General features: G+C 69.2%; 1 protein-coding gene across 1 annotated transcript in view; it reads left to right on the top strand.

Annotated features, from left to right (window-relative positions):
* Positions 1-10,658, top strand: part of COL6A1 (collagen, type VI, alpha 1) — a 21,700-nt gene that overhangs the window by 420 nt on the left and 10,622 nt on the right. Inside the window, exons 2-20 of the mRNA XM_012652703.1 lie at positions 623-752; positions 1,937-2,137; positions 3,864-4,023; positions 4,267-4,395; positions 4,467-4,487; positions 4,735-4,755; positions 4,838-4,882; positions 5,529-5,582; positions 6,040-6,084; positions 6,182-6,208; positions 6,590-6,616; positions 6,715-6,759; positions 7,051-7,104; positions 7,276-7,338; positions 7,418-7,480; positions 7,566-7,619; positions 7,701-7,736; positions 7,964-8,026; positions 9,593-9,655. Of these exons, the coding sequence (XP_012508157.1) occupies positions 623-752; positions 1,937-2,137; positions 3,864-4,023; positions 4,267-4,395; positions 4,467-4,487; positions 4,735-4,755; positions 4,838-4,882; positions 5,529-5,582; positions 6,040-6,084; positions 6,182-6,208; positions 6,590-6,616; positions 6,715-6,759; positions 7,051-7,104; positions 7,276-7,338; positions 7,418-7,480; positions 7,566-7,619; positions 7,701-7,736; positions 7,964-8,026; positions 9,593-9,655 (1,301 nt within the window). The remainder of the gene's footprint in view (positions 1-622; positions 753-1,936; positions 2,138-3,863; positions 4,024-4,266; positions 4,396-4,466; positions 4,488-4,734; positions 4,756-4,837; positions 4,883-5,528; positions 5,583-6,039; positions 6,085-6,181; positions 6,209-6,589; positions 6,617-6,714; positions 6,760-7,050; positions 7,105-7,275; positions 7,339-7,417; positions 7,481-7,565; positions 7,620-7,700; positions 7,737-7,963; positions 8,027-9,592; positions 9,656-10,658) is intronic.

Raw genomic sequence — 10,658 nt, 5'->3', positions numbered from 1 at the left:
CATCCCCGGGCCTGGCTGTGAGACTGCAGAGCGGGGGCCTTGGGGACCCCATCCCTGGGCCTGGCCGTGACACTGCAGAGCGGGGGCCTTGGGGGGACCGTCCCCGGGCCTGGCCATGACGGAGGGGCCTTGCCTGGGGCTCCTGGGCTCAGCTCCCTGCTCCAGGGTGGAGGCAGGATCCGGCTGTCCCCCAGCAACGCCTCTGGGCTCATGTTCCCTCGAGTGTCCCCATTCTCCAGGGGACGTCAGGCTGGCAAGTTGGGAGGGGCCCACGGGCGAGGTGGAGCCGTCGGGTCGGTCCCCGAACTCTGGGAAGGGGGAACGCCTGCCCCGTGGGCCGGAGTTGTTCTTCCTCCAGTTGACGGGAGAAACTCCGTTACTGGTCTCACTCTCCTTTCTACGGAGGTTGTGCCCTGGCCGTTTCAAATCCAGTTTGGAAACTCAATGAGCGACTGCTCCCACCGCCCACTGGGGGACGCTGGGCGCCGCCATCGCTCACAGCCTGGCCGAGGGGCTGCAGCTGGGGACAGGCTCGTGGGACAGACTCGGCGGGCGCGGCTGGCTGCCTGTGCCCACCGGGGCGCAGGGCTGGAGCTCACAGGCCGCCCTCCCCTTGGCCCAGACTGCCCCGTGGACCTGTTCTTCGTGCTGGACACGTCCGAGAGCGTGGCCCTGAGGCTGAAGCCCTACGGGGCCCTGGTGGACAAGGTCAAGGCCTTCACCAAGCGCTTCATCGACAACCTGCAGGACAGGTAGGCGGGACGGCCGTGACCTGTGCCCTCTGCACCGCTGTGAGCCTCTCTGAGTGGGGGCGCTGCCCGGGGGCCGGGGAGTTGGCCTCACCTTCCCCGTCTGGCAGGGCAGTGCTGCCGGACGTCCACCGTGGTCCAGGTCGGGGACCCCGGTCGGCGGGAGGCTGAGGTGGCAGTGCGGAGTCCCAGCAGGCAAAGGCGGGCGAGAAGTCGCGGCTCCCCCTGAGCAAACCGAGTTTGGGGAGTCTGCAGTGCCTGGGGGGCCGTCACCTCCACAGCCTCGGGCCCACCAGCTTGGCTGTGGGTTTGGGGTGCGGCACACATCATTCATTCATTCACGCACCCATTCATTTCTCCATCCTTGGGAGGGGCAGTGGGTGTGGCCAAGGGCAGGCTGCAGCCTGGGGGCGGGGCCATAGGCGGGGCCTGAAGGAGGCCACGCCCCCACCTGCACCAAGGGCCCCACCCTGCACCGAGACCCCACTGACAAGCTGACCAGGACCCTGAGCCTCCTGCCACCAGAAGGGGCCACACAAGGCACCTGTGACACCAGGGCAGACCCTCCCACCTGGGGGTGCCCAGGGCAGGAGTTTTTGTGACCAGAAACCTCAGACTTAGTGGAAATGCCCAGGCCCCCCAGGTGGAGAAGGGAGGGCCCAGGTGTGGACGCTGCCCGGCGTCCCCTTGAGGTGCCCTCGGCCTCTTCACTCAGGCGCCCCATGCCTCAGTTTCCCACCCATTGGCACGGAGTGGGGTGGTCCTGATGCTGCTGCTATTAGTGACACCGCAGGAGGCTCCGTCACTGTCCGCTGCGTGGCCAGGCGGGGCCACGCGGGACCCCGCAGAGCAAGCCCTGAGAGCCCCAGGAGGCTGCGCAGATCCACGGGGGCCCATCCCCTTTAGGGCTGACCCTCCTGCCCCCACCATGTGGCCCCCGCCGTCCTCCAGGGTCCCTGCCCCACCCGCACGCAGCTCCTCCAGGAGGGCCCCAGGGTGGGGGCGCCCAGGTCCCGTTCGGCCGGGCCGGCCCTCCCAGGCAGGGACCAGCCGTCTCCGGGCCAGACGTCCACGCAGGGCGGGGCGGTCTGTCTGCCCGTGACGGGTGACGCTGTGCCCTCGGATGGCGGTGAGGAGGGCGCCAGGGCCTCCGAGCCTCCGCCTCACGCCCACCCGCACGGCCGCAGGTACTACCGGTGTGACCGCAACCTGGTGTGGAACGCGGGCGCGCTGCACTACAGCGACGAGGTGGAGATCATCAGCGGGCTCACGCGCATGCCCGCCGGCCGCGACGCGCTCAAGGCCAGCGTGGACGCGGTCAAGTACTTCGGCAAGGGCACCTACACCGACTGCGCCATCAAGAAGGGGCTGGAGGAGCTGCTGGTGGGGTGAGTGGCCCTCGGTCTCTGCCACGTGGCTGTGACGTGGGCAGTTGTGTCCCCCCGGGCTGGGGGGCCGTGCCCTGGACACCGCCCCGCCTGCCCCAGGCCCCCAGGGGTCACCCCACCCCTGCACCCTCCACAGGCTAGGCCACCATGTCCTCGGCCAGCGATGACGCCACGGGCCAGAGGACCTGAGGGGCCCCAGTCACTGCCTCCACTGCGGCCAAACAGAGCCGGCTTCAGCCATCAGAGAGACAGAGAGAGACAGAGACAGAGGGAGAGACAGAGACAGAGACGGAGGGAGAGACAGGGGGAGACGGATACAGAGACAGAGAGACAGAGACAGAGAGAGGTGGAGACAGAGACAGAGGGAGACGGAGAGAGACAGAGACAGAGAGAGATGCAGACAGAGACAGAGGGAGAGGGGGAGACAGCGATAGAGACAGAGACAGAGAGAGACACAGAGACAGGGATGGAGAGAGAGACAGAGACAGAGAGAGACAGAGACAGAGAGAGATGGAGACAGACAGGGATGGAGAGAGAGACAGAGACAGAGACAGAGGAAGAGGGAGACGGAGGCAGGGCGGGCGGGGGAGGGAGCTGTCCTCCCGCACAGCAGGCACCAGGCCAGCGCTGGTGTCGCGCACACAGTCCCGGCCAACCCGCCAGTCATTTCTCTCGTCTTATTCTCCCGCGGTCTGCCTAGACCGAGGGCTCCTTCTCAGAGGGGCCGGCCCTGCCCCTGGCAGCGGGGCCCGAGCTGTGCTGGGGCAGAGGGGCATGTTCCCCTCACCGGCTGGGAATCCTGGGGCGTGTGGCCTCCCCACCTGGGCCCGCTCCCAAGCGGCCACACCGGTGACACCGCCTGGCGCCATCGCCACGAGGTGCCCGGAGAGGCTGGCACTGGCCGAGGGGTGTCCCGTCTCCGGGACCAGCGCCCCTCCCGCTGTTCGCACCCGCCCGGGGCCAGAGGGGCCGAGCTCCCCGCTGAGGCTCCTTGGTCCCTCTCACTTCAGAGGCGGCGCCGGGTGGGGCCGGGTGGGGCTCGGCGTTGCCAGACCCTCCGGCCCACAGAGGACCTGGGCTGCTGGGCGTGAGCTCGTGGCCTGGGAACCTCAGAGCCCGGCCGCCGTGTGGAGTCCGTGGACAGACGGTCCTAGCGTGCTCCCGGCGCGTTCCGCGAAACACATTAGAGCCCCGTGACGCCGCCACCTTCCCTCTGCCCGACCCTCTCCCGAGCAGAGGCCCCATCTCGCATTCGAGGCGTCTGTGGGCCGCCCTGCGTTTCCTTATCACCCCATTTCCTGCAAAAGCAAAGCTGCCCCGGCAGCCCTCAGCGTGGGCAACTCACCGGCAAAGTGAGTGAGAGCCGCGCTCTGCTGAGGCGGCAGCTCCTGGTTCGTCCGGGTCGTGCACTCCTGGGGCCCCAGGGCACGGCAGGGACGGGCCTCTCCTGGGTCCTGTCTGTGCCCCCCCGGAGTGAGCGAGAACTGAGACCCACGAGACTTGGTTTCGTGCTGCGACACTCTGTCCCCGGTGCCGGCGGATCCACACAGAGAACAGCTCTGGGCAGGGAGGAAGCCACTTTCCAGGGCTGGGCCGGGCCTCCCTCGGGGGCATCTAGCCCCTGCCCCCCGTCACCTCCAGTCCCCGGGGGTCTCAGCTCTGCGGGTCCAAGGGGCCCTGCGCTGGGGCCCCGCCCGACGGTGGGTCTCACGCCACCTCTGCCCAGGGGCTCCCACCTGAAGGAGAACAAGTACCTGATCGTGGTGACCGACGGGCACCCGCTGGAGGGCTACAAGGAGCCGTGCGGCGGCCTGGAGGACGCCGTGAACGAGGCCAAGCACCTGGGCATCAAAGTCTTCTCAGTGGCCATCACGCCGGACCACCTGGTAGGAGCCCCCGCCCCACCCCCGTCCACAGAGGGGACGGGGCCCTGCCCGGTGCACGTAGGCACGTGGCCTCCAGCCGCCGAGACCCTCTTTCGGCCCCGGGGAGGGGGACACCCCAGTCGGCCCACGAGGCCGACCCCTTCCCACGTGGGAGCCAGGGTGACCCCAGCCCGGCCTCGCCGCTGGCGCGTGGGGGCTGCGTCCTGGGTGCGGACCGGTCGGCTCACCCGTGGCTGCCCCCAGGAGCCGCGTCTGAGCATCATCGCCACGGACCACTCGTACCGGCGCAACTTCACCGCGGCCGACTGGGGGCAGAGCCGCGACGCGGAGGAGGTCATCACGCAGACCATCGAGACCATCACTGACATGATCGTGAGTGCCGCCCGCGGGGCGGGGGGGCCGCACCTGACTGGGGAGTGACCCACTTTCCCTTCCGCTTTCAGAAAAACAACGTGGAGCAAGTGGTAAGAGCCCCTCCCCCGCCGCCCCGCCCCCACCGCGGGGGCACACGCGACTCCGGGCGCGAGTCCGGGTCTGGGTGCATGTCCAGGGCACACGTCGGGGTACGTGTCACGGGCACGTGTCTGTGTCCGTGTCCTGGTCCGTGTCCGGGTCCGGGTCTGGGCTGCGTGTCCAGTCCAGGGCGCGTGTCCGGACCGGGGCGTGTCTGGGCCTCGGTGACTGACCTGTGTCCGCTGCCTCTTCCCCCAGTGCTGCTCCTTCGAGTGCCAGGTGAGTGTGGCCCCCACCCCGTGCACCCCACGCCCTGCGGCCCCGCGGGGGTCTGGGGCTGACCCGCCCCCGTGTCTTGCAGCCGGCCAGAGGACCTCCAGGGCTCCGGGGCGACCCCGGGTACGAGGTGAGTGGCCGCACCTGTGTGGGTCTTCCTGGGGGGCCGTCCCTCTAGCTGTACCCCGGGGCTTGGGGGGCGCAGGCCGCAGCCCGCCTCGGTTTCCTCAACACCCCGTGGCCCCACTGAACAGGGGAGCGACCAGGCGGCGGGAGCCCCAGCGAGCTGCTGCGGGGTGGGGGCGCCCCTCGCTCTGCTCCCAGGACTCCACGGGTTGGGGGGTGGGGCAGCCTGAGGTGCGGGGCCAGGTGCGGCTCACGCAGGAGGGTTGAAAGTTCACGTCAGTCGCCGACGGTGACAACCCGGGAGATGTCTCACGAATGCCGACTGCTGGCTTCTCCTGAGACCGTCAGCCGGGGGCTGTGGCGCAGCTGGGGGCTTCTGTGCTGGCCCCGTGCCCCACCCTGCGAGGCCGGGACCGGAGCCGCGCAGAGCGGTGGCGGCGTGGGGGGCTGTGAGGACGCGCTGGGTGGGGCTCCCAGACCTCGGGACAGGCCCAGAGTGACGGGAAGGGGCCGAAACAACCCGGGAACTCTGAAGCATGAGTGAAACATCTTCTGAAATCCCTTTCTCATGAGCGAGTGGCGGTTCCCTGCGCCCGCGATCTGGAAATAGCCTGGGATGCCACCTAACTGCGACGCGCTCTGTGTTGCAGGGAGAACGCGGCAAGCCCGGGCTCCCAGGAGAGAAGGGAGAAGCTGGAGACCCCGTGAGTGCGGCGCCTGCCGTGGGGGGTGGGGCACACCTGAGCCTGGGGACCTGGGCTGCAGAAACTTCCGGAAGGATGGCTGGTTTCTGAGCACCAGAGCCTCACTGCCTGTTCCTTGGGGGTGGGAGAGGCTGGGCACAGCCATTTCTCCAACATGTGCCCCCCAGGGACCCCCCAGGCAGCCCCCACACCCCTCCACAGACCTCCGAGAGGCGCTGCCTGCAGCGGGGCGTGGCCGGGGCTCAGCCAGCACACAGCACACAGCGGCCTCCGCTTTGCCCTCTCGGCCTCCCCCCGCAGCCCAGCCCCTCCCTCCCCCCAGCTCCTGCGGGGAGCCCCGGGCCGGGAGGGCCCCCATGGCAGGGGCTTGCTCTCCTGCCGGCCTGCGCTGGAGCAGGGGGGGGCTGGCCGGCGCTCTGTCCCCCCAGGTGTCTAACTGTCCCCTCCTGTGTTGCAGGGACGACCCGGGGACCTCGGACCGGTCGGGTACCAGGGCATGAAGGTGCGTGACCCTCCTTCTCTGGGCTGCGCAGCGTCCGTGCCTTCCTCCCCGCCCGGTGTTAACTGTGCGTCCTCTTCCTCCTCCGTTTGCCGTGTAGGGAGAGAAGGGGAGCCGCGGGGAGAAGGTGAGTACGGCAGGACGGCCCCTCTGGCGTCGCTGGGTCCTCGTCAGGAGGGGACTTGGCCGGGCGGAGCCCTGTCGCCCCCCTGCCGTCCCCTGCACGTCTGAGGACCAGGACAGTCCGGGAGCTGGTCCCTGAGCTCTGCTGCCGGCTAAGGAGGAGCCGGCCCGGCCCTGGGGACAGCGAGGGTGCCCGTCACTCTCGGCCGCCGGCGGTGGGGCCACCACATCACCGAGACCCTGAGCACGGGCCGGCCCCGCTGCCCACCTCGAGTCTTGGGCCCACGGCACTCGGCGGCCATGGCGCTCCCGAAGGGGCACTGCCTGGGTTGGGGCTGCCCTGGGGCTCAGGCGGGGACCCCCCTCACCCTTCCTGTCTCCACAGGGCTCCAGGGGACCCAAGGGCTACAAGGTGAGTGGGGCAGGACAGGTGTGAGGGTGGGCGTCTGCCAGCCCCGGCCCCAGAGCCATCCGTCTGACCCTCGCCTGACCTGCCTTTGCACCTCACAGGGCGAGAAGGGCAAGCGCGGCATCGACGGGGTGGACGGCGTGAAGGTAACCGGTGGTGGGAGGGCTGGGCCTGGGCCACGCAGTCGGGACAGGGAGGGGACGGGGGGGCTCGAGGGCAGGCCCTCCCAGGAGACCAGCCGGGTGTAGTCAGGAGACGTTTCCTGTGGGCATTTCCTGCCAAGCCCCAGGTCCCAGTGGACCCCAAGCTGCCCAGGTAAGCGCGGAGCGTCTGCCGGGTGGGGCCTCCTGGGGGAGGATGGCTGAGCCAGGGCCGGAAGGCTGACGGCAGATCTGCCCACGGGCCGGCCTGAGCTGCCACCTTCTTTCTCTCCCCAGGGGGAGATGGGGTACCCAGGCCTGCCAGGCTGCAAGGGCTCGGCCGGATTCGACGTGAGTCACTTTCTCTCGCGGGTATTTTAAGACCATAGGTTTTCCGAAGTGAAACTTGGCCCAAATCCTTCCTCTCGCGCTCCAAGAAGGCGCCCTCGGGCTGTGCGGCGTGGGTTCTACCCTGCGCGGCCGAGGCTGCCCGGCCACAGCGGTGGTGCTGTCTTCCCGCAGGGTGCTCAAGGATCCCCCGGCCCCAAGGGAGACGCTGGCGCCTTCGGACTGAAAGGGGAGAAGGTTGGTGGCTCCTGGGCCCGGAGGGCGGGGCTTGGTGGTCTCCACCGGGGCGGGCGTCTGTGACCTCCGATCTCCGCAGGGCCAGCCCGGGGCCGATGGCGAGGCCGGGAGACCTGGGAACGCGGGGCCGCCTGGAGATGAGGTGAGGACGCGCACGGCGCCCCGGGCACGCGGGCCCCGCGGGGTCCAGACAGCTGCATGGACACGTCCACCCTGTGTCCCCCCAGGGCGAGCCAGGAGAGCCGGGCCCCCCAGGAGAGAAAGGCGAAGCCGGCGATGAGGTGAGCGCCGCCCGCGCCTGCCCGGCTGAGGGCAGGGGTCACGCACAAACTGACATTTCCGTTCCTTCCACTTGATCGCAGGGGAACCCAGGACCCGACGGTGCCCCCGGAGAGAGGGTGAGTCTGCGCGTGGCTCTGCGCTCCCGTCCGCACGTCAGACGCAGCTGGCGCGGCCCAGTCTGGTCCTCGCGGCAGGGACAGGCCTTGCGTGTTTCGTCCGGCGCACGGTGCGCTGGGTCTCGGGGCAGGCGGGACTTGAGGCGCCAGGAGGGAGAGACGTGGCCACGCGCCCTGCTGGGGTGTGAGTGCCACAGCCGCAGCTCCCCTCCTCTCTGTCCCCTCAGGGTGGCCCTGGAGAAAGAGGACCCCGGGGGACCTCAGGCACGCGGGGGCCGAGAGGAGACCCGGTGAGTTCCCAGAGCTGGGACCCCGTCCCGGGGGAGGGCGGGAGACCCCGAGGCAGGGGCCCGACCCTCAGAGGCACGACACGCCGCGCGTCCCTTTGGTGCTGGGTTTGGCCGACCCCTCCCTCACCTCCTGTTTTCCCAAATGACGGCGGTTCCCCACGGTGCCTCTGGCCCGGGGTCAGCGGGTCAGCCCCAGGGGCCGGTCCTGGAGAGCGGGGGTCCACGGGGTCACAGGGTTGGGACCCCCGACCCGACGGCCAGCACCACATGGGGGAAACAGCCCCCAAAACATCGCACCCCCACGGCAGGCTGGTGCCTGGCAGCCCTCGTGCAAGTGAGCCGCGCTCAGCACCGAGGTCGCAGGGGCCACGGCAGCCCTGATGGTGGCCGCAGCGTGTCCGGGTCCACACCCTCCCGGCAGGACACTCAGCTGCACATGTCTGCATACGACACGATTCGCTAGACGGGTCCCCTCCGTCGCCAGGGCCGGCTTTTCTAAACGTCGCAGTCCCGTCAAACGGCTCGGCAAACGTTCTGCAGACAGCACTGGGGCTGCTCTGTGGAGTGATTTTCCCTTGTTGCGATTTCGAGGGCGAGGATGGGGGCAGCTAGACCACAGGGCGGTTGGTTGGGAAGTCCCAGCTGGGGACGCCCGGCGGCGGCGACAGACGCTGGCGGCACCAGGGCCTGCCTGTCCGTCTTGCCCACGGTGCAGAAGCAGAGCTGGGCTTTCTCCAGCCGCGTGACTCACTGGGAAAGTGTTACTGGACCAGAGGCGGCCGGCGGGCAAACTGCATCTGCTTGGAGAGCAAACGGTGCGGGCCGCCCCCTGCCTGGCTTGGGGAGTGCCAGGCCCGGGCAGGCTGTGAGTCAGGTGGGAAGGACGCCCCTGGGCGGTGCCTCCACCTTGTCCCCAAGAACAGGACTCCCAGCGGCCTCTCACTGCGATGCTCCGGGTGCAGAAGTTCTGGACATGTGGCCGAGTCAGCAGCAGTGTCCTGACGGGGAGGGCAGGCTGAGCCGTGGCCAGCGTCACGGGGAGAGCGTGTGGCTCCCCAGAACCCCAGGCCCCTGAGAAGGGGCAGGGAGGGACATCGAGGCAGGGATGATGTGACTCTGACCCCCCTTCCGTGCCCCACCCTGAGGTCAGGAAATGGGACCAAGAGCCGGCAGAGCCCTGGGGACACCTTGAGCACAGGAGCCCAGAGCAAGGTCGGCAGCCCTGGGCCTCGTGGGCACGTCCAGGGCTCCCGTGTGCGACCCGCCAGTGACCCCGCTGGAGAAGGGCGTCAGAGCAGGGAGTAGCCTCGGGCCTCCTCCCTGCGGCCTCCTGAGGGAACAGCCAGCCACTCTGGTGGCCGTGCGCGTGAGCCGCTGTCCCGGTAAAAACGTGGCGAGGCCGGGAGAGGGCCAGTGTGGAGAGGGAGCAGCCCAGCCCCACGGCAGACAGCGGCTCTTCCCGCTCGGAGTCCTCCCGCTGACGCGGGCGCAGTCCTCCCCCAGGGAGCGCAGAGCATGCTGGCCGCGCGGCCCCACCCCCACGCTCACAGGCCCGTCTCTCCCCAGGGTGAAGCTGGACCCCAAGGCGACCAGGGAAGAGAAGGCCCCGCTGGCGTCCCCGGAGACCCGGTAGGAAGCCCACCGTCTCGTGTAGGGGCAGGGGCTGCGTCCCCAGCTCCGCCGGGCTGGCCGGTTCGCATCTTGGAGGCAGGGATGTTCCCCTGCTGGGGGTCTCTCCATTTCCGACTGAGGGGACCCCCAGGGGCGTGTCCCGGGTCAGAGCCAGCTGCAGGAGGGAGCCTGGGCCGGGCTGGGTGCACACTGCGGGGGGCCCAACTCCTGCGGCCCCCAGCACTCAGCCACTCGGTCCAGGGACGTGGCCACAGGCCGCCGGGATGCAGAGGTGGATGAGCAGCCCTCACGAGGCCCCAGAGCTCTGACCCCACAGCGGGGCGCCCCCCCCGCCGTGTGCGCTGGGGAAGGGCAACGCGGGGCGTGGACATCTGGTGCAGCAGCCGGCTTGAGGAGCAGGAGGGCCCCCGCGATAGGGACAGGGATGCTGTGGGCCCCTAGACAGCCGGGGACAGGGAGACCAGGAGAGGGAGCACCCTGGGAGGAGCCCGGGGGCAGGAGCACTGAGTTTTGGGGCCCTGCTGGGGGAGGGGAGGTTCCCACTGGAGACGAGGTGTTTGAGCCCCTGGGAGACACTGGGCACCGGGCACTGAGCACCGGGCTTGGCTGGTGTTTGTGTGTCTGAGTCTGGAACGGGTGTGAGACTGTGGCTGCAGGTAGACTGGGGAGTGTGAGCTGATGGAAGGTTCCAGAATCCCAGGGTGCCTGTGAGACCTTCCAGAGACCACCCATCCACCCATCAATCCACCCACCTACCCATCCATCCATGCATCCACCCACCTACTTACCCATTTATCATCCACCCACCTACCCATCCATCCACCCCATCCATCCATCCATGCACCCACCTACCCATCCACCCACCTACCTACTCCTCCACCCACCTACCCATCCATCCACCCATCCATCCATCCACCTACCCACCTACCCATCCACCTACCTACTCATCTATCATCCACCCACCCACCCATCCATCCACCCATCCATCCATCCACCTACC

This window comes from Propithecus coquereli, unplaced genomic scaffold (assembly GCF_000956105.1).
Source record: "Propithecus coquereli isolate 6110/MARCELLA unplaced genomic scaffold, Pcoq_1.0 Scaffold399, whole genome shotgun sequence".
In the NCBI taxonomy this organism is placed as follows: Eukaryota; Metazoa; Chordata; class Mammalia; order Primates; family Indriidae; genus Propithecus; species Propithecus coquereli.
Note: the sequence above shows the minus strand (reverse complement) of the source record. Positions and strands in the feature narration are given on the sequence as shown.